This window comes from Scyliorhinus canicula, chromosome 19, assembly GCF_902713615.1.
Source record: "Scyliorhinus canicula chromosome 19, sScyCan1.1, whole genome shotgun sequence".
In the NCBI taxonomy this organism is placed as follows: Eukaryota; Metazoa; Chordata; class Chondrichthyes; order Carcharhiniformes; family Scyliorhinidae; genus Scyliorhinus; species Scyliorhinus canicula.
This window is the reverse complement of record NC_052164.1, coordinates 55,612,275-55,631,625: the sequence shown is the minus strand read 5'-3', so window position 1 is coordinate 55,631,625 and position 19,351 is coordinate 55,612,275. Positions and strand designations below refer to the sequence as shown.

Genomic DNA, 19,351 nt, shown 5'->3' with positions numbered 1-19,351 from the left:
ACAGCAATGGCAGGAGTTTTTGCGGCTTATTAGGGAGGTACAACAGAAATTCATCCCAAGAAGAAGGAAACATGCTAAGGGTATCCATGGTTGACGAGGGATGTCAAGGACAGCATAAAAGCTAATGAAAAGGCATACAAAGTGGTGAGGATTAGTGAGAATCCAGTGGACTGGGAAGCCTTCAAAAGTGAGCAGAGGACAATTAAAAAAGCAATAAGGAGGGAGAAGATGAAGTCAGTGCAAGCTAGCTAGTAATATAAAAGGAAGATAGGAAGAGTTTTTTTTCAATATATAAAAGGTAAGAGAGAGGCAAAAATAGACACTGGACCATTGGAAAATGTGGCTGGAGAAGTAATAATAGGAAACAAACAAATGGCAGAAGAACTGAAGAGTTACTTTGCATCAGTCTTCACGGTAGAAGACACCAGTGGGATGCCAGAGTTCCAGGAGAACCAGGGGGCAGAAGTGAGGGCAGTGACCATTACTAAGGACAAGGTTCTGGGGAAACTGAAAGGTCTGAAGGTGGATAAGTCACCTGGACCAGATGGACTACACCCCAGAGTCGTAAAAGAGATGGTGAAGAAATTGTGGAGACATTGGTGATGATCATTCAGGGATCACTGGAGGCAGGAAGAGTTCCAGAGGACTGTAAAGTGGCTAATGCAACATTAGGGAAGCAGATGACGGGAAATTATAGGCTGGTTAGCCTGACTTCGGTCATTGGTAAGATTTGAGTCTGTTATTAAAGATGAGATCGCGAAGTAAAATAGGACTGAGTCAACATGGCTTTGTCAAAGAGAGGTCGTGTCTGACAAATCTGTTCGAGTTCTTTGAGGAGCTAACAAGGAAGAGAGACAAATGAGAACCAGTGGACGTGATTTATTTAGATTTCCAGAAGGCCTTTGACAAGGTGCCACATAGGAGACTGTTAAATAAGTTAAAAGCCCATGGCGTTGAGGGTAAGATCCTGACATGGTTAGAGGATTGGCTGACTGGCAGAAGACAGAGAGTGGGAATAAAGGGGTCTTTTTCAGGATGGCAGCCAATGACTACTGGTGTGCCTCAGGGGTCTGTGCTGGGACCACAACTTTTCACAATATACATTAATGATCTGGAGGAAGGAACTGAAGGCACTGTTGCTAAGTTTGCAGATGATACAAAGATCTGTGGAGGGAGTATTGAGGAAGCAAGGGGGCTGCAGAAGGATTTGGACAAGTTAGGAGAGTGGGCAATGAAGTGGCAAATGAAATACACTAATCTGGAAAAGTGTGAGGTTATGCACTTTAGAAGAAGGAATCTAGGCATAGACTATTTTCTAAATGGGGAAATGCTCAGGAAATCAGAAGCACAAAGGGACTTGGGAGTCCTTGTTCATGATTCTGTTAAGGTTAGCGTGTAGGTTCAGTCGGCAGTTGAGAAGGCAAATGCAATGTTAGCATTCCTGTCAAGAGGGCTAGAATACAAGACCAAGGATGTACTTCTGAGGCTGTATAAGGCTCTGGTCAGACCCCATTTGGAGGGTTGTGAGCAGTTTTGGACCCCGCATCTGAGGAAGGATGTGCTGGCCTTGGAAAGAGGAGGTTCACAAGAATGATCCCTGGAATGAATAACTTGTCATATGAGGAACGGTTGAGGACTTTGGGTCAGGGGGATCTTATTGAACCTTACAGGATACTGCGAGGCCTGGATAGAGTAGATGTGGAGAGGATGTTTCGACTTGTAGGAGAAACTAGAACCAGAGGACACCATCTCAGACTAAAGGGACGATCCTTTAAAACAGAGACGAGGAGGAATTTCTTCAGCCACAGGGTGGTGAATCTGTGAAACTCTTTGCCGCAGAAGGTTGTCGAGGCCAAATCACTGAGTGTCTTTAAGACAGCGATAGATAGTTTTTTGATCAATAATGGGATCAGCGGTTATGGGGAGAAGGCAGGAGAATGGGGATGAGAAAATATCAGCCATGATTGAATGGTAGAGCAGACTCGATGGGGATTGAATGGTAGAGCAGACTCGATGGGCCAAGTGGCCAAATTCTGCTCGTACGTCTTATGGTCTAAGTGGTTAGCACAGTTGCTTCACCGCTTCAGGGTGCCAGGTTCAATTTATGGCTTGGGTCATTGTCTGTGCAGATGCTGCACGTTCTTCCCGTGTCTGCGTGGGTTTCCTCCGGGTGCTCCAGTTTTCTCCCACAGCTCAATAATGTGCGGGTTAGGTGGATTGGCCATGATAAATTGCGCTTAGTGTCCAAAAAGGTTGGGTGGGGTTGCTGGGTTATGGGGATGGGGAGGAGATCAGGGGCTTACGTGGGTTGCACTTTCCAGGGGCTGGTGCAGACAAATGGGCCAAATGGCTTCCTTCGGCACTGTAAATTCTATGATTCTAAGGGCAGCAAGGATAATCCAGGAAATGATAGGCAGGTGAGCGTGACGTCAGTGGTAGGGAAATTATTGGAAGAGATTCTTCGAGATAGGATTTAAAGAACAAAGAACAATACAGCATGGGAACAGGCCCATCAGCCCTCCAAGCCTGTGCGGGTCGTACCAACCTTCGCCAAAACCCTCAGCACTTTCTTGTGCCGAATCCCTCTCTATCCATCCTATCTGTGTGTTTGTCAAGATGCCTTTTGAACGCCGTTAATGTATCCCTCCCCCGGAAACACGCTCCAGACACTCACCACCCTCTGCGTAAAAAATCTGTCTCGCGCATCTCCTCTAAACTTTGCCCCATGGACCTTAAGCCGATGCCCCCTGGTCACTGACCCCTCCACCCTGGGAAATTGTGCCTGCCCATCCACTCTATCCATGCCACTCATCATCATATAGACTTCCATCAGATCACACCTCAATCTCCGTCTTTCTAATGAAAACAGTCGGAGCCTATTCAGCCTCTCCACATAGCTAACACCCTCCAGACCAGGCAACATCCTGGTAAACCTCCGCTGCACCCTTTCCAAAGCCTCCCTTTGGGTAGTGTCACAACCAGAATTCTGCGCAATATTCCAAGTGCGGCCTTACCAAGGTTCGATACAACTGTAGCATGACTTGCCCAGTTTTTATACTCGATGCCGTCCAATGAAGGCAAGCATTTTGTCTGCTTTCTTGATTACCTTGTCCACTTGTGTTGCCGCCTTCAAAGATCTGTGGACATCGCTGCCCAATTTTCTGTGACTTTCTATATTCCGGAGAGTTTTGCCATTTACGGTATATTTCCCCTCTGTGTGAGACCGACCAAAATGCATTACCTCACATTTGTCCACATTAAACTCCATTTGCCATTTCTCTGCCTAAATCTCCACTTCACTAACATTTGGAAACAAATTGACTTATTAGTGATGGACAGCATGGTTTTATGAAGGGGAGGTCGTGCCTCACTAATTTGATCGGGTTTTTCGTGGAAGTGACAAAGGTTACCAGAGGGAAAGGCAGAAGATGCAGTGTTCATGGACTTCAGTAAAGCCTTTGACAAGACACCTCATGGTAGACATGGGATCAGGGGAGAGCTGACAAGTTGGATACAGAACTGGCTTGGGCACAGAAGACAGAGGAAGGGTGCTTTTCTGAATGGAAGGCTGTGACTAGCGGCGTACCACAGGGGACTTTGTTGTTTGTCGTGTATATAAATGATTTGGAAGAAAATGTAGCCAGTCTGATTAGTAAGTTCGCAGACGACACAAACTGGTGAAGTTGCGGATAGTGAAGAGGATTGTCAGAGGATACAGCAGGATATAAACTGGTTGGAGTTTTGGGCGGAGAAATGGCAGATGGAGATTAATCCAGACAAGTGTGAGGTAATGCACTTTGGAAGGTCCAATGCATGCAGGAATTAAACAATAATGGTAGAACTCATGCAAGTACTGACAGGCAGAGAGATCAGGGCGTGCATGTCAACTGATCACCAAAAGTGGCAAGGCATATGGATAAGGTGGTCAAGAAGGCATAAGGCATGCTGGACTTCATTGGCCAGGGCATCAAATATAAAAATTGGCAAGTCATGTTGCAGCTGTACAGGATTTTAGTTGGGCCTCATTTGGAATATTGTGTATAATTCTGGTCGCTACACTACCAGAAGGATGTGAATGCTTTGGAGAGAGTACAGAAGCGGTTTACTGGGATGTTGCCTGGTATGGAGGAGAGGTTAGATAAACTCGGTCTGTTCTCACTGGAACGATGGAGATTGACAGGTGACCTGTTAAAGGTCTACAAGATTATGAGTGGCATGGACAGAGTGGATAGTCAGATGCTCTTTCCTAGGGTAGGAGAGTCAAGTACATGGGGACATGGGTAAGTGCGCAGGGAAAAGTTTAGAACAGATGCGCAAGGCAAGTTTTTGGAGTTTTTGTTTTTACACACAGGGTGGTAATTATATGGAACGCGCTCCCTGGTGAGGTGGTGGGAGCAGCGGCATTTCAGGGATATCGAGACAAATATATGAATTGGGTGGAAATGGAAGGATACGGACCCCGTAAGTGCAGATGGTTTTAGTTTAGGCACAGGCTTGGAGGGCCGAAGGGGTGTTCCTGTGCTGTATTGTTCTTCGTAATCAAGAACCTATCTATCTCTGTCTTAAAGACACTCAGTAATTTGGCCTCCACAGCCTTCTGCAGCAAAAAGAGTTCCACAGATTTACCGCCTGAAGAAATTCCTCCTCATCTCGGTTTTAAAGGATCGTCCCTTTAGTCTGAGATTGTGTCCTCTGGTTCTAGTTTTTCTTACAAGTGGAAACATACTCTCCACATCCACTCTATCCATGCCTCGCAGTATCTAAGTTTCAATAAAATCCCCCTTCATCCTTCTAAACAAGAGTAGAGACCCAGAGTCCTCAACATACTGCTTTTGTTTCCTGACCTTTTGAAATAAATGTCAACATTCCATTTCACATTAAAATTACTTTTGTAGCATTAATGATTTTTTTTTTGCACGTTCACTCCCAAATCTCTGCTGATCCACAGTTCTTAGCTTATCACATTTAGAAAATAGTCAGAAGTAACGGTTGTGTGTGCAGAATCTCTCCATTTTAATTACAATGAAACTCCATCTGCAAATAACTACTTTGCACACTCACTGAATTTATCAAAGTCCATTTGCAACATTCTATTCCATTTTACACTGTTTACTGTGTCATCCAACTTAATGTCGCCCGCAAGATTTCCAGTATAGTTTGCTTTTACTTCATATGAAAAAAATATTAAAGCCACCCTCTGGGACATCAGTCACAAATCCCCCAATTTGAATATACACTCGTACTCTGTCTTCTGCATCCTAATTAAATCCCTGCCTCAGCCTGCAGGTCATCTTCAATTTAATGGATTTGAATATTTGGTGGACAGGTTTCTCCTTCCCGAGACCAGGTCATGATTCGTGGACTTCCACAAGAGCAAAACTGGCGCCTGCACCTGGACCAATTCAATGACCGTTGAGGGGCCAGTGCCATATGGAACACAATCGATTCCAATGAAAAACGGCGTGGGATTCACCGGATTTGCAATTGGCACTCAGAACGCTGACAAGTTGCAGCTGGATATACACACTGCACTCCCCACACACACCATCCCAGGCAACAAGATAGGAGGAAGGAGACTGCCCCCAAGGTTCACAGACGCAAAGTTTGAGACCCTCCTGGACGCCGTGGAGGAGAGGCTATACCCCAGCCCAGGAAGGAGGCTGCCAGGCACCGCCGTTCACACTGCCTGGGTGCAGGTAGCAGAGGCAGTAAGTGCCACGAGTAACACTATTCGGACCAGCCTGCAGTTCCTTAGAAAACTGCACAACCTCCTCAGGTAGGCCCAGGGTGAGTAGGCAGCACTGTGCTCCTGGTACCACACACCCATTATCCTACCCCCTAACCCGAGCCCCAGGTGCTAAGCAGCGATGAGGACACCGTCACAGAGGAGACCCATATGCCCAAGACCTAGGACACCCCAGAGCTCGAGTCGGATGATGACACTGATTTCCCGTCACAGCACTACAATCCCAGAGACACTCACCTCAGTTGAGAACTAGTGAAGAGGCTCCTGGGACACTATCTGGTGCTCACCACAAATGCTCTGATGCATCAGGTGGAGGAGGAACTGCCGAGGGGGCAGATGGTAGCATGGTGGTTAGCATAAATGATTCCCAGCTCCAAGGTCCCAGGTTCGATTCCCGGCTGGGTCACTGTCTGTGTGGAGTCTGCACGTCCTCCCCGTGTGCGCGTGGGTTTCCTCCGGGTGCTCCGGTTTCCTCCCACAGTCCAAAGATGTGCGGGTTAGGTGGATTGGCCATGCTAAATTGCCCGTAGTGTCCTAAAAAGTAAGGTTAAGGGGGGGGGTTGTTGGGTTACTGGTATAGGGTGGATACGTGGGTTTGAGTAGGGTGATCATTGCTCGGCACAACATCGAGGGCCAAAGGGCCTGTTCTGTGCTGTACTGTTCTATGTTCTATGGTCAGAGGGCAGGCCTGCCCAAAGGGACAAGCTGCCTTCCAGATAGGTTTCGGGCTTCTGGAACAGAGTGTTACATCTACAGTGGGGATGCAGTCACAGAGCAAGGGACTGCATGAGAGGTTGTCGGTGAGCATCCAACACCTGCAGGCGCAGGTGGACAAGTCCAACTGCATTCAGGAGCAGGAGGTGGTGCCAGGCATGTGTGGCACCCAGGCCTCCCGCATGGGTAGCGCCCGCGCTGGAGGCCTTGGGGGTGAGGGCTTCTGCTAGGAATCAACACGTTTAAGGCCTGGGGGAAATCTGTGCAGATGGTGGCTGAGGCCCAGGACAGGGCTGCCCTCTTACAGGCAGCCATGTGCCAGACCATCTGTACATTGCAGTGGCGCTCCTGTGCATGGACTAGTCACAGCGGGTGACTAGGTCATGCACAGGAGCGTGGGACTGTGGCACAGTCGCAGTGTGATGTGTTGCAGCCCCAGATGGAGGTAGTCCACTCCCTATGCTCCATGGTTGCAGACCCCAGTCGAGATGGCAGCAGAATTCCAGGATTGGCAGTGCCAGGTGGCAGGGGAGCCTCAGGGGATAGTTCTGCTTGTACACGCATGGAGTAGCCCAGGGGCCCCAGAGAAGATGGGGCCCTTTCCGGTGACTCCTTCAGGGGATGTGCCGGAACACCGCAGCACCTCAGACTCCCCCCTCCCAACGCCTTTCCTGTCCCTGGCGCATCTGGTGGGTAGTGGGCAGAACAGGGCAGCACCAAGCCACCTGGGACACCGGAGCAGCAGGCCCGATCAACCCACAACATGGCCACCAAAGAGGATCCAGGTCGCAGGGCGGGAATCACAGCAGGCCACCTCTACTGATGTACCATCTGGGGATCCACCTAGATGTAGCATTGGGGCCCATAAGGTCAGAAAATTAGACTGCAGTTAAGTTGGCACGGGTGCAGGGCTCAGTTTAGCGATAGGGGCTAGAGCACTTATCTACAGACATGTTGTCACATTAAACACATGTTCACCTGCATCAGTGCTCTGTCAGAAGGGTGCGAGGGTTGGGCTGGTCAGGGCTAGCTGCAGACGCTGCGCTGGTGGGGAGGGCAATTGGCGGACATTGGAGGTGGGCTTAGCTCAGGGACACGATGCAGGTGACCTTCCCAGCATCATACTGGGGGGCCCCTCCAGAGGGGGGTCCGGGCACCTGAACCGCATCTTCAGGAGGCCAAAGCACCACTCGATGACACCATTCTAGCGGGTGTCCGAGTCAGTCTGAGGTCTCCAGATAAGCGTCATCAGCCACGACCGCAGAGGACCGCAGGCAATCCTTGTCGCCCAGGAGCCAACCCCTGAACTGGGGGTGCATCTCAAAGAGGCTGGGAATCGTTCAGTGCACCAGGATGAAGGCGGCGTGCACACTGCCCAGGTTCTATGTTCTATGTTCTATATGTCGCACTATCCCCCTGCTCAGCAGAAGTCTTCATCGGCATGCCTGGTCCGGCAGGTCCTCTGATAGGCACTGCCGGTATACACGAGGCCTCATGCGGTGCCTCCTTGGCCTGATATGCGGCCAGTTCTCCATCCTCCTGCTCCTCTGTGGCAAGCCAAGCTGCTGCAACGATCTCGCCCTCAAGCAGCTCTAGTTTGTACAGTCTCCGTGCATCTCCCAGGCAGCAGCAATGTGGAGGAAGGCCACCATGCTGGTTGAGCCAGATCCAACAAGTCAACCAGACTACAAGTAGCCCCAGGTGGCACTGCAGATTCTGCCTCTGCATGCCTCCCCCCTCCTCCATCCCCTTGCCCCAGTGCTGCGTGGAGGCCTCTGGCCCTGGTGTCCATGTCAGCTCCCAGGGTACCATCTGCTGCACTGCCCATGCCAGCTGTATATTCCGTGGCCCTCGTCCGGCCCCTGTAGAGGCTACTGTGTGGGATTGCCCTTGGGTGGGCCACATGATGCCCCACCGGTGGGTGCTGGCCGGTTTGGTGGAGGACGTGGTAAAGCAGAGGGTGGCGTATAGGTGTGGTGGAGTTGAGCATGGAATGTGGGGGCGATGCGGTGCAGCACCCATACACGGGTGTCATGCTGTAGAACCAGGGGCCAGGATGGGTGGTCAGTGGGGTACATAGCAAGATGGCTGCCTTGAAGGCTGCGGCAAAGAAGGTCTGTGCTCGAACATCTCCCCAGCCCCATGGGGGGTCACCCCAGCCCCATAGTTCTTCCCCCAGCACCCCTCTCCCCCTGCCTGGCAGTGTCCCATGTCTCACAGCCCCAGCCAGCCCGGCTAGTGCCAGGACCGGCAGACCACGCTCGTGCCTCTCTGTCCTACCTCCTCTCTCTCCCTCATCAGCCACGGTGCCTGTTTCATGATTTTTAAAGCACAGGTTTAGGCGTCAAAACCAATTCATCGCCCAATCGCCTTTCCCCATTTTGGCATCAGCCGACTGCGAATTCTGCCCGATACCTCTCACTCTCGTCCTAAAATCATTTTATTCTAAAACTTTCTATAACTTGCTCCTGGCTGACAGCCTGCAGGTGCCTTGTTTTCTAAACATCTTGAATATTGGAGTGATATTAATAGCTTGTTCAACACAAGAAGCCAATTCTACTTCAATACATCTTTGTTCAATACCATTGTTTCACAGCAAGTGACAAAAGAAAATTGATGAAGGAAGGACTGTGAATGTAGTTTATATGGACTTTAGCAAGGTGTTTGACAACGTCCCACATGGAAACCTGGTACAAAAACTAAAATCACATAGGATTCAGGATGGGCTAGCTAGATGGATACAGAAGTGGCTTGGTTATAGAAGGCAGAGAGTAGCAGTGGAAGGTGTTTTTCTGAATGGAGATCTGTAGCCAGTGGTGTTCCACATGGATCACTGCTGGGACCTGTTGTTTGTAGTACATATAAATGATCTGGAGGAAAATGTGGATAGTCGGATTAGGAAGTTTGCGGATAACACAAAGGTTGGCAGAGTTGCTGATAGTGGCAAGGACTGTCAGAGGATACAACAAGATAGATAGATAGATTGGAAGCTTGGGCACAGAAATGGCAGATGGAGTTTAATCCGGACAAATGCAAGGTTATGCATTTTGGAGGATCAAATCTAGGTATGAATTATTGGAATTTAACATAGAGGGATCTGGGCACACAGGTCCACCGTTCCCTGAAAGTGGCAACACAGGTGGCCAAGATGATGAAGACGACATATGGCATGCTTGCCTTCATCAGCCAGTGCATGGAGTTGGGAAATCATTTTGCAGCTGTATAAAACCTTGGTTAGGCAGCATTTGGCGTGCAGTTCTGGTCAACCACATTATCAGAAGGACATGGAAGCTTTGAAGAGAGTGCAAAGAAGGTTCACCAGGATGTTGCCTGGTCTCGAGGGTGTTGGTTATGAGGAGAGGTCGAAATAAACTAAGATTGTTTTCACTGGAAAGCGGAGGCTCTGGGGAGACCTGATACAGGTCTTCAAAATTATAAGAGGCACAGACAGGGTGGATAGTCAGAGGCTTTTTCCAAGGTTGGAAGTATCGATTACAAGGAGGCATAGGTTCAAGGTGGGGGGGGGGGGGGGGGGGGGGGGGGGAGGAGTTTAAGGGAGATAGGCAGTGTACGTTTTTGACACAGGTAGTGGTGGGTACATGGAACGTGCTGCCAGAGGATGTGGTGGAAGCAGGCACATTAGCAATATTTAAGAGGCATCTGGATGGGTGCGTGAATAGGGAGGAAATAGAGGGATATGGACCGAGTAAGGGCTGAAGTTTTTTTTTTTAGTTAGGGCATCATGATTGGCACTGTCTTGGAGGGGTGAAGGGCCTGTTCCTGTCCTGTACTTTTCCTTGTTCTTTGTACTGGTGATGGCAAACGCTTTGGTAGTTTTGGTTAGTTGTTTTATATATTTGCAATGTGTTTGCAGTGGAAACCGTCAGTTATCATTTATGTTTGCAAAAATATTTTATTACGTTAATCACCATTTGGTATTGTTTGTTTCAATGACATGATATTGACGGTCACTTAGGGTGATAATTAAAAAGGAATCCACATTAAAGAAATAAATAGCAAGAATGTTAAGCGTGGTGACATGATTTGAGCAGACTGTGATTCTGTTGCAAAAGTCAGGCATGACGGCAAGAAATTAACAACTGTGTAGGTGAAGATACAATCTGGCATTTGATAATCAGGGCTACATTGATATCACTGAGGTTAAGGTGAGTTAATGGTGAAATTCTGTTACAAAATGGTGGGAAACTGTGAACCAGCCAATCGCTACTCAACCTCCTTAGTTGGTCACAAAGATTTATGTTTCTTCTGCAAATCAGGGTGCATTTATCAATTTCAACTGCGAATAACAAGGAGCCAATTAAACATGGTTTTTTATGCAAAGAGAGAAAATGCATCAGCTGCTAACCCCACTCAAAATATTTAAAACACATAGAACATAGAACAGTACAGCACAGAACAGGCCCTTCGGCCCTCGATGTTGTGCCGAGCAATGATCACCCTACTTAAACCCACGTAACCCGTATACCCGTAACCCAACAATCCCCCCATTAACCTTACACTACGGGCAATTTAGCATGGCCAATCCACCTAACCCGCACATCTTTGGACTGTGGGAGGAAACCGGAGCACCCGGAGGAAACCCACGCACACACGGGGAGGACGTGCAGACTCCACACAGACAGTGACCCAGCCGGGAATCGAACCTGGGACCCTGGAGCTGTGAAGCATTGATGCTAACCACCATGCTACCGTGAGGCCTGCATATGCATGCACAAACGTGCACACGCTCACACTCAGCTGCACATGTGGCTCAAACATGGACAGAACAGCTGAACTCCAGAGGCGAGAGTGACTGCCCTTGACATCAAGGCAGCATTTGATGGAATCTAGCTTCAAGGAGCCCTGGCAAAACTCGATTCAATGGGAATCGATCTTTGATGGTTACAGTCATACCTAGCACAAAGGAAGATGGTTGTAGTTGTTCAAGGTCAATCATCTCAGTTCCAGGACATCACTGCAGGAGTTCCTCAGGATAGTGTCCTAGTCCCAACCACCATCTTCAGCTACTTCATCAATGATCTTCCCTCCATTATAATGTCAGAAGTGGGGATGGTCACTGATGATTGCACAGAGTTCAGCAGGATTCACACCCTTCCTAAGCAGTCCATATCCAAATGCAGCAAGACTGGACAAGTAACATTTGTGCCACACAAGTGCCAGGCAATGACCATTTTCAACAAGTCTGTCCACAATCAACAAGGCATAAGTCAGCCATGTGATGGAATACTCTCCACTTGCCTGGATGAGTGCATCTCCAATAACACTCATGAAGCTCAACAACATACAATACTGACAGCCCACTTGACTGGAACTCCATCTGCATACATTCACTTTCCACCATTAAAACATAGAGGCTATAAGGTGCTATAAGGGGGCTGGTCTAGCTCAGTTGGATGGACAGATGGTTCGGCATGCAGAGCAAGGCCAACAGCACGGGCTCAATCCCCATACTGGCTGAGGTTATTCATGAAGGCCCGCCTTGCCCCTCATCTGAGGTCCGGTGATCCTCTGTTTAAATCACCACCAGTCAGCTCTTCCCATCAAAGAGGAAAGCAGCCTGTGGTCATCTGGGACTATGGTGACTGTTCTTCTTACTTTTATAAGATGCACTGGAGGAACTCACCAAGCCCCTTCAGTCAAGCAACTTCCAAACCCATGGCCACTGTAATTTAAAAGGACAGGGCAGCAGGCACAATGGAACACCAACATCTGGAAGTTTCCCTCCAAGCCATCCACCACATGACTTGGAAATATATCATTGTTCCTCCACAGTCACTGGGTAGAAATCGTAGACCTCCCTCCCCAACAGCATCGTGGGGACCTCCCTCCCTAACAGCATCGTGGGTGTACCTGCATCACATGGATGTGCAGCAGCAGTTCAAAAAGCCAGTTCACCACCATATTCGCAATGGCGATTAGGGAATGGTAATAAATTCTGGCCGAATCAATGATGCCCACATCCCACGAATAAAGAAAATGCACACATGCACATGTACAGACACATATGCAAACAAACATGCATATACACATCTGCATTCATATATGCAAACATATGCATAAGCACACGACCATTTATGCACATTTGGAAACATATACATGGAAACACACACATAAAACAGGTACATACACATCATACAGATGAATAATTTGAGTCCAATATAAAATGTACAGTTAAGTGTCCTTTGATTGTTGAAGCATAGATTTTAAACACTGACAATTTAGTTAGGCTGCTTTCTTGGATGTAGTCAGAAGTAGAAGATATTGCAATTATTACAAGATCTTCATTTGCTGGCAGATTTTTGGTAGAGTTGGCTTCTTTTAGAATTAGAATTAGAACAGTACAGCACAGAACAGGCCCTTCGACCCTCAATGTTGTGCCGAGCAATGATCACCCTACTCAAGCCCACGTATCCACCCTATACCAGTAACCCAACAACCCCCATTAACCTTATTTTTTAGGACACTAAGGGCAATTTAGCCTGGCCAATCCACCTAAGCCGCACATCTTTGGACTGTGGGAGGAAACCGGAGCACCCGGAGGAAACCCACGCACACACGGGGAGGACGTGCAGACTCCGCACAGACAGTGACCCAGCCGGGAATCGAACCTGGGACCCTGGAGCTGTGAAGCATTTATGCTAACCACCATGCTACCGTGCTGCCCTAATTCTTAAATTAGACAACACTGATTCCAAAAGAGAGTTCAGCCTTCAGCTTGTTTCTTCTGTTGACGATTATATTGACATTATTAGCAATCTCTCAGGAGTTGCTGGGCAATCTTACCTCCAAATATTTTACCCATTGTGTATTTCCAAGGGGTTTTAACTCGGTCTTTCTGTGACAACCATTTTTTCAATATCCACTACTTCACATTTATACAGGTTTGAGTTTAGATTGATGTCTGGATTATGTGAAATGTCTCTTATTTAACATTCGCCCTAAGGTAATTGATTAGTTTGTATTATTTGGCCTAGCATTTTAAACATCTTGCTCTGTCTCAGTTCAAGTTCACCTGATGAAGGAGCTGCACTCTGAACACTAGTGATTCGAAACAAACCTGTTGGACTTTAACCTGGTGTTGTATGACTTCTTACTGTGCCCCTCCAAGTCCAACGCCGGCATCTCCACATCAGTTTAAGTTGCAACGTTCCAGTCATTTGAAAGTCGAAAAATCATATTATTTTCAAAAAATATATAGACAGAGCACTGACAATGTAAAGGCTGCCAGGGACTCTTCGGTAAGGAAGCGACTGAGCGACGGAACACATTCTTTATGTGATCCACAAGGATGGCCCTGCTCCCAAGCCCACATGTCTGTTCTTGGCCTGCTGCAATGTTCCAGTGAAGCGCAACGCGAACTGGAAGAACATCTCATCTTCCGGTTAGGCACGCTACAGCCTGAACATCGAATTCAACAACTTCAGATGATCAGCCCCACCTCGACCCATTTGTTTTCATTTCATTTTAACTGTCTTTTACCATTTCTTTCTTTCCTGCACCTTTCTCCTCTTTGCTTCCCCCTTCCCCTCCCCTCACACCTACAGTTCATCCTCTGATGTTAGTTTCCCTGCTGTTTGACCTTTCACATCTTTTGTCCTCTCTGGGGAATGCCATTAACATGGGCAGCAGGGTAGCATGGTGGTTAGCATAAATGCTTCACAGCTCCAGGGTCCCAGATTCGATTCCCGGCTGGGTCACTGTCTGTGTGGAGTCTGCACGTCCTCCCCCTGTGTGCGTGGGTTTCCTCCGGGTGCTCCGGTTTCCTCCCACAGTCCAAAGATGTGCGGGTTAGGTGGATTGGCCATGCTAAATTGCCCGTAGTGTCCTAATAAATGTAAGGTTACGGGGGGGGTTGTTGGGTTACGGGTATAGGGTGGATATGTGGGTTTGAGTAGGGTGATCATGGCTCGGCACAACATTGAGGGCCGAAGGGCCTGTTCTGTGCTGTACTGTTCTATGTTCTATGTTAACACACTTTCCCCTTGGTATCTGTGGCCATTAACACCTGGTTTCCCTGGGTTTCTGTGGCCATGACTCATCTTTCATTCTCACTCCACAGTATAAATATTTCCCACTTTCTCTGTCTGTTGTCTTTGAGAAAGAGTCATCGGACTCAAAACGCTCTTTTCTCTCCCTACAGATGCTGCCAGACTTGCTGAGATTTTCCAGCATTTTCCCTTTCGTTTCATGACCAAAATCACATTGACAAATTAAATTAAATTCGGAATGGAAATGAGGCAGAGACAAGAAATGCGATGTGGAGTAAATTAGATCAGCATCAAGTAGCCTTCTTGGTGAGGGGATTTGCAGAAGCAGAGGAGGGACTGTTGGTGCTGCTGTCATTGAGCAGGGAGGTGGGGAATTCAGAGAGTTTCAAAGGATGCAGTGAAGCAGACAGTGTGATTGGTCATTGTTATAAGCTCAATATCTCAAGGTAAATAGAGTTTAGAGAAGCAGGAAGGTTGTCACAAGGAAAGGATAGAGAATTTGGGGCTGGAACAAAACTCAATCCAGAATACAGTTGATCTGAATGATAGGATGGGTGTTGTGCCCAGTTTTAGAAACCATACTCGAGGAGGGATAAGTCAACTTTCAGGTGCCAGCAGCACGTAGGTGCAGAGTGACATTCTCTTGACCAATGCCGCCACAAGGAAACTACGTTTTCATAGAGTCATAGAATTTACAGTGCAGAAGGACGCCATTTGGCCCATCGAGTTGGACCAGCCCTTGGAAAGAGCACCCCACCCAAGCCCACACCTCCACCCTCTCCCTGTAACCCCACCTAAACCTTTTTTTAAGGGCAATCTAGCATGGCCAATCTGCCTAACCTGCACATATTTGGACTGTGGGAGGAAACCAGAGCACGGGGGGAAACCCACGCAGACACAGGGAGAAAGTGCAAACTCGGCACAGACAGTGACCCAAGCCAGGAATCGAACCTGGGACCCTGGAGCTGTAAAGCAACTGTGCTACCGTGCTGCCCTAATTCAGTTACAATTCTAATTATCGACAGAGCAGCACAATGACTATTTGGGGAAATGTCGTCACTAACCTTGAGAAATGCCGATCTGAGTCCCAAAAAGCACTAAAAAAAACATGAATAGGAAAATTTAAGTAGACCCGTGAGACGCGTCGGTTCTCCGCTCCTCGGCCGAGCGATATAACTTGTTGATTTATTGTGTTATACAAGCCGGTTTACACCACGCACGGCTCCACATTCCTGAACTCTATTTAACAGAAACAGAGGACCAGAGTCGGAAACAATAATTCTCATGCAATGAAATGGTGCTGGAAACGAGCAATAGGCTTGTTTCACTGTGTCCTTTATTTTCCTTTCTGTTCTGAAGGAGGTGACTTAACCCTGAAACACAGTTCTGAGGCCGACATCTTTCTGTAAGTGGACTATTTTATTCCGGGCTCAGATGTTATTTATCTACTTCAAATTTGATAATCGGGAGCATATCTCATCCCGATTGTATCTCTCCACCTTAAATCGCTTACCTTCCCCGACATTTTGTGCCAATTGCAATTCTGCACTGAAACAGCACAAGGTTGTCCCAGTTCCACAATCATCATCTCAAATGTTCCACAACTAATGACAAGTTGCTTCCGATCGAGCCGAGATTGGCCCAGCCCCACTCTCATTTGCGCAATCCTATCAATGTAAATCATTTTCACAACTCACCAAGCAGCACAAGTACGGAGGTATCCATATTCCGCCAGAATATACTCGGGGATGAGAGGACAGAAAGAAACGTAAATTTAGGCTTTTCAACCTCAACAGAATGAATTCAAACTAACCCAGTAGGCAATGCAGCATCGGGGCAGAGAGAAACAGAGTTAACGTTTCAGTCCGCGACCTTTCGTCACAACTTCAAATTATTACGGATGTAACAAACTGTAAACAAAAGGGACGAGGCGAGGAGATGGAAGAATTCGGCGGAATGCCTCTGACGGATGTTATCACAGCGCGGACGGGCGCTCAATTACTGCCCCTCCCCCCTCTGTCCCCCACACGAAGTCGCAACATAAGTGAATAAATAATTCTGATGAACTTGTCAGAAATTTGGCCCTCAGCTGTTCCAACGAGTTACAGGCACCAGATTTACAAGTAAAATATTACAAAAGCTTTATTTATAAGAAGTAAAAAATGAACATGAAGAATGGAACAATGGTCTGCTGATCTATTCCCCAAAACACTCCCACCGATCACCCACACAGGACAGACACAGGTGGAAAGGGGAGTGGCAAGGTTCAAAAATAAAAGGAATTAAATAAAAGGGGCAGCAGGGTAGCATGGTGGTTAGCATAAATGCTTCACAGCTCCAGGGTCCCAGGTTCGATTCCCGGCTGGGTCACTGTCTGTGTGGAGTCTGCACGTCCTCCCCCTGTGTGCGTGGGTTTCCTCCGGGTGCTCCGGTTTCCTCCCACAGTCCAAAGATGTGCGGGTTAGGTGGCTTGGCCATGCTAAATTGCCCGTAGTGTCCTAATAAATGTAAGGTTAAGGGGGGGGTTGTTGGGTTACGGGTATGGGGTGGATATGTGGGTTTGAGTAGGGTGATCATGGCTCGGCACAACATTGAGGGCCGAAGGGTCTGTACTGTTCTATGTTCTAATTAAGAGGTATAAGATGGTTATTTGCTGCCAACATGGCAGTCTTTGTAGCCAGTAATCGCCTAATGATGTCTTCAACCAAAACTTGCAGGCTGTCGAATGCTCTCTAAATCGCCAGAGAGATAAAATGCTTAAACTTACTCATGCTTGGATCTCTTAACAGAACCAAGGACAAAAATGGTGCTTGTCATATGACCACCTTCCTTCCAGAGGGTTCCAAATGGCTTCAACAATCGTAAGCAAGAACAGGTGATGCTTCAGAATTCCAGATACACTGATTGACCATCAAACTGGCATCAGTAATTGCACTATCAATTACCACAAAGATGAGAGTAGTGGAATAATCGCGGCTTTATTGAGCAAAGATGTTGTGCCTCCTGTAGCTGGAACCAGAATGGCTGCAGCACCGGCAAGCACACACATTCATACACCGCTTACTGGGTGCTCAGCAGGCAGGGATTTACCCATGTACCTCTATTATATGTGCCTTACCGTAATACAGGTAATACTGCTAGTGGTGACTACCACACAGTCTCTGCCACAGAGCATCAAGGTGAAGTCCTGGGCTAGTTCAAATGGCAGATTCCAACGGGTGGTGCGAGGGGGTTCAGTTCAAAAAAAGCACAGACAAAGAATTTTGGCAGGATCCTTTGGAGGGATCTGCTTCCACCAGTGCGGGGGTGGGGGTTGAGGGCAGAGCCCACTCCAAGCCGCGCTGCGTTGGGAGGGGCAAGTTCCACTCAACCTGGGGTGTGGGGACAGGACCCGCTCCCACCAGCATGGGGGTGGGAGGTGAGGGCAAGTCCTGCTCCCACTCATGGTGGACTGGGGATGAGTGCAGAGATCATGCACACCAGTGTTGTCAGGACAGGACCCTCACCCACCAGTGCAGGGGTGTAAGGTCAGGATGGGACCTGCTCCACCAGTGCAGGGGTGGGGGTGTGAGGGCGGGATGTGCTCCCACCAGAGAGGGAGTTGGCTATAAGGGAGAGTTCTGTGACCACCAGTGTGGGGTGGGTGTGGGGGTGAGGGTGGGACCCATTCCCACCAATGGGGGTGGGGAGTGTGGCTGGGTCCAGCTCCCACTAGTTCAGTGTTGGGGGATGAGGGAGGGTCCAACCACAGCAGCGCCGGGGGTGGGGGTGAGAGCGGGTACCACTCCCACCATCATGGGTGCAGAGGGTGAGAACGGGACCTACACACAACAGCATGGGGTGGGGATGAGGGCTGAGGGAAGGTCGTGCGGGAGTGGGGGTGAGGAAGGGTCCCCCGCCCACCAGTGCGGGTGCGGAGTTGAGGACGGGACACCTCCCATCAGCATGGGGGTGAGGGCACGTCCCGCTTCAACCAAGGCAGGAGTGGGGTCTCAGTGTGGGAACTGCACCCACCAGCATGGGGTGGGGAGTGAGCACAGGTCCGACTCCCACAAGCATGGGACTGGGGTGTGAAGGTGGTGCCTGCTTCCAGAGTGGGAGGCTTGGGTGATGTATGTCCGGCTCCCACTAGCGTAAGGGTGAGGGCTGAGGTCAGGAACCGCTGCCACCAGAGAAGGAGTGGGGATAAGGAAGTGTTCTGCTACTACCGATGCAGGATGGGGCTGTGGGCGGGTCCAGCTCCCAGCACTGCAATGGTGAGGGATCAGGGAGGGGCCGTGTTGTGGGGGTGAGAGCGGGTCAAACTTCGACGTGGATGTAGAGGGTAAGGACAGGACCCACACCCACCAGCGCAAGGGTGAGGATTGAAGTCGGGAACTGCTCCCACCAGTGGCTGGCAAGGGTGGATCCATTCCCAGCAGCATGGGTGCAGGGTCTGAGGACAGGAACCACGCCCACAAGCACAGGTTGGGGTGTGAACTTGTGTGAACAAGCAGGAGGATGTTGGGTGATGGCGTGTTCGGCTCCCACCAGCCCTTGGGTTGGGAGCCCTTGGAGGGAGGGTCCAACCACAGCAGCGCCGGGGGTGGGGGTGAGAGCGGGTACCACTCCCACCATCATGGGTGCAGAGGGTGAGAACGGGACCTACACACAACAGCATGGGGTGGGGATGAGGGCTGAGGGAAGGTCGTGCGGGAGTGGGGGTGAGGAAGGGTCCCCCGCCCACCAGTGCGGGTGAAGGTTGAGGACACGACCCACTCCCACCTGCGCGGGGTTGAGGGGTGAGGGCAGGAACCGTTCTTGCCAGTGCCGGAAGTGAGGATGGAACCTGCTCTGACCAGCGTGGGGTGGGGTGGGGGGGTGGGGTGGGGGGGGGGGGGGG

The 19,351-nt window shown here is 49.1% G+C and overlaps 1 protein-coding gene across 1 annotated transcript in view; it reads right to left on the bottom strand.

Annotated features, from left to right (window-relative positions):
- The window catches only part of LOC119954010, a 188,258-nt gene extending 171,813 nt beyond the window's left edge, over positions 1–16,445 (bottom strand). Inside the window, exons 1-2 of the mRNA XM_038778788.1 lie at positions 16,167–16,445; positions 15,534–15,566 (exon numbers count right to left, since the gene is read on the bottom strand). Of these exons, the coding sequence (XP_038634716.1) occupies positions 15,534–15,566; positions 16,167–16,194 (61 nt within the window). The 5' untranslated portion in view covers positions 16,195–16,445. The remainder of the gene's footprint in view (positions 1–15,533; positions 15,567–16,166) is intronic.
- Between the last annotated feature and the right edge of the window lie 2,906 nt (positions 16,446–19,351).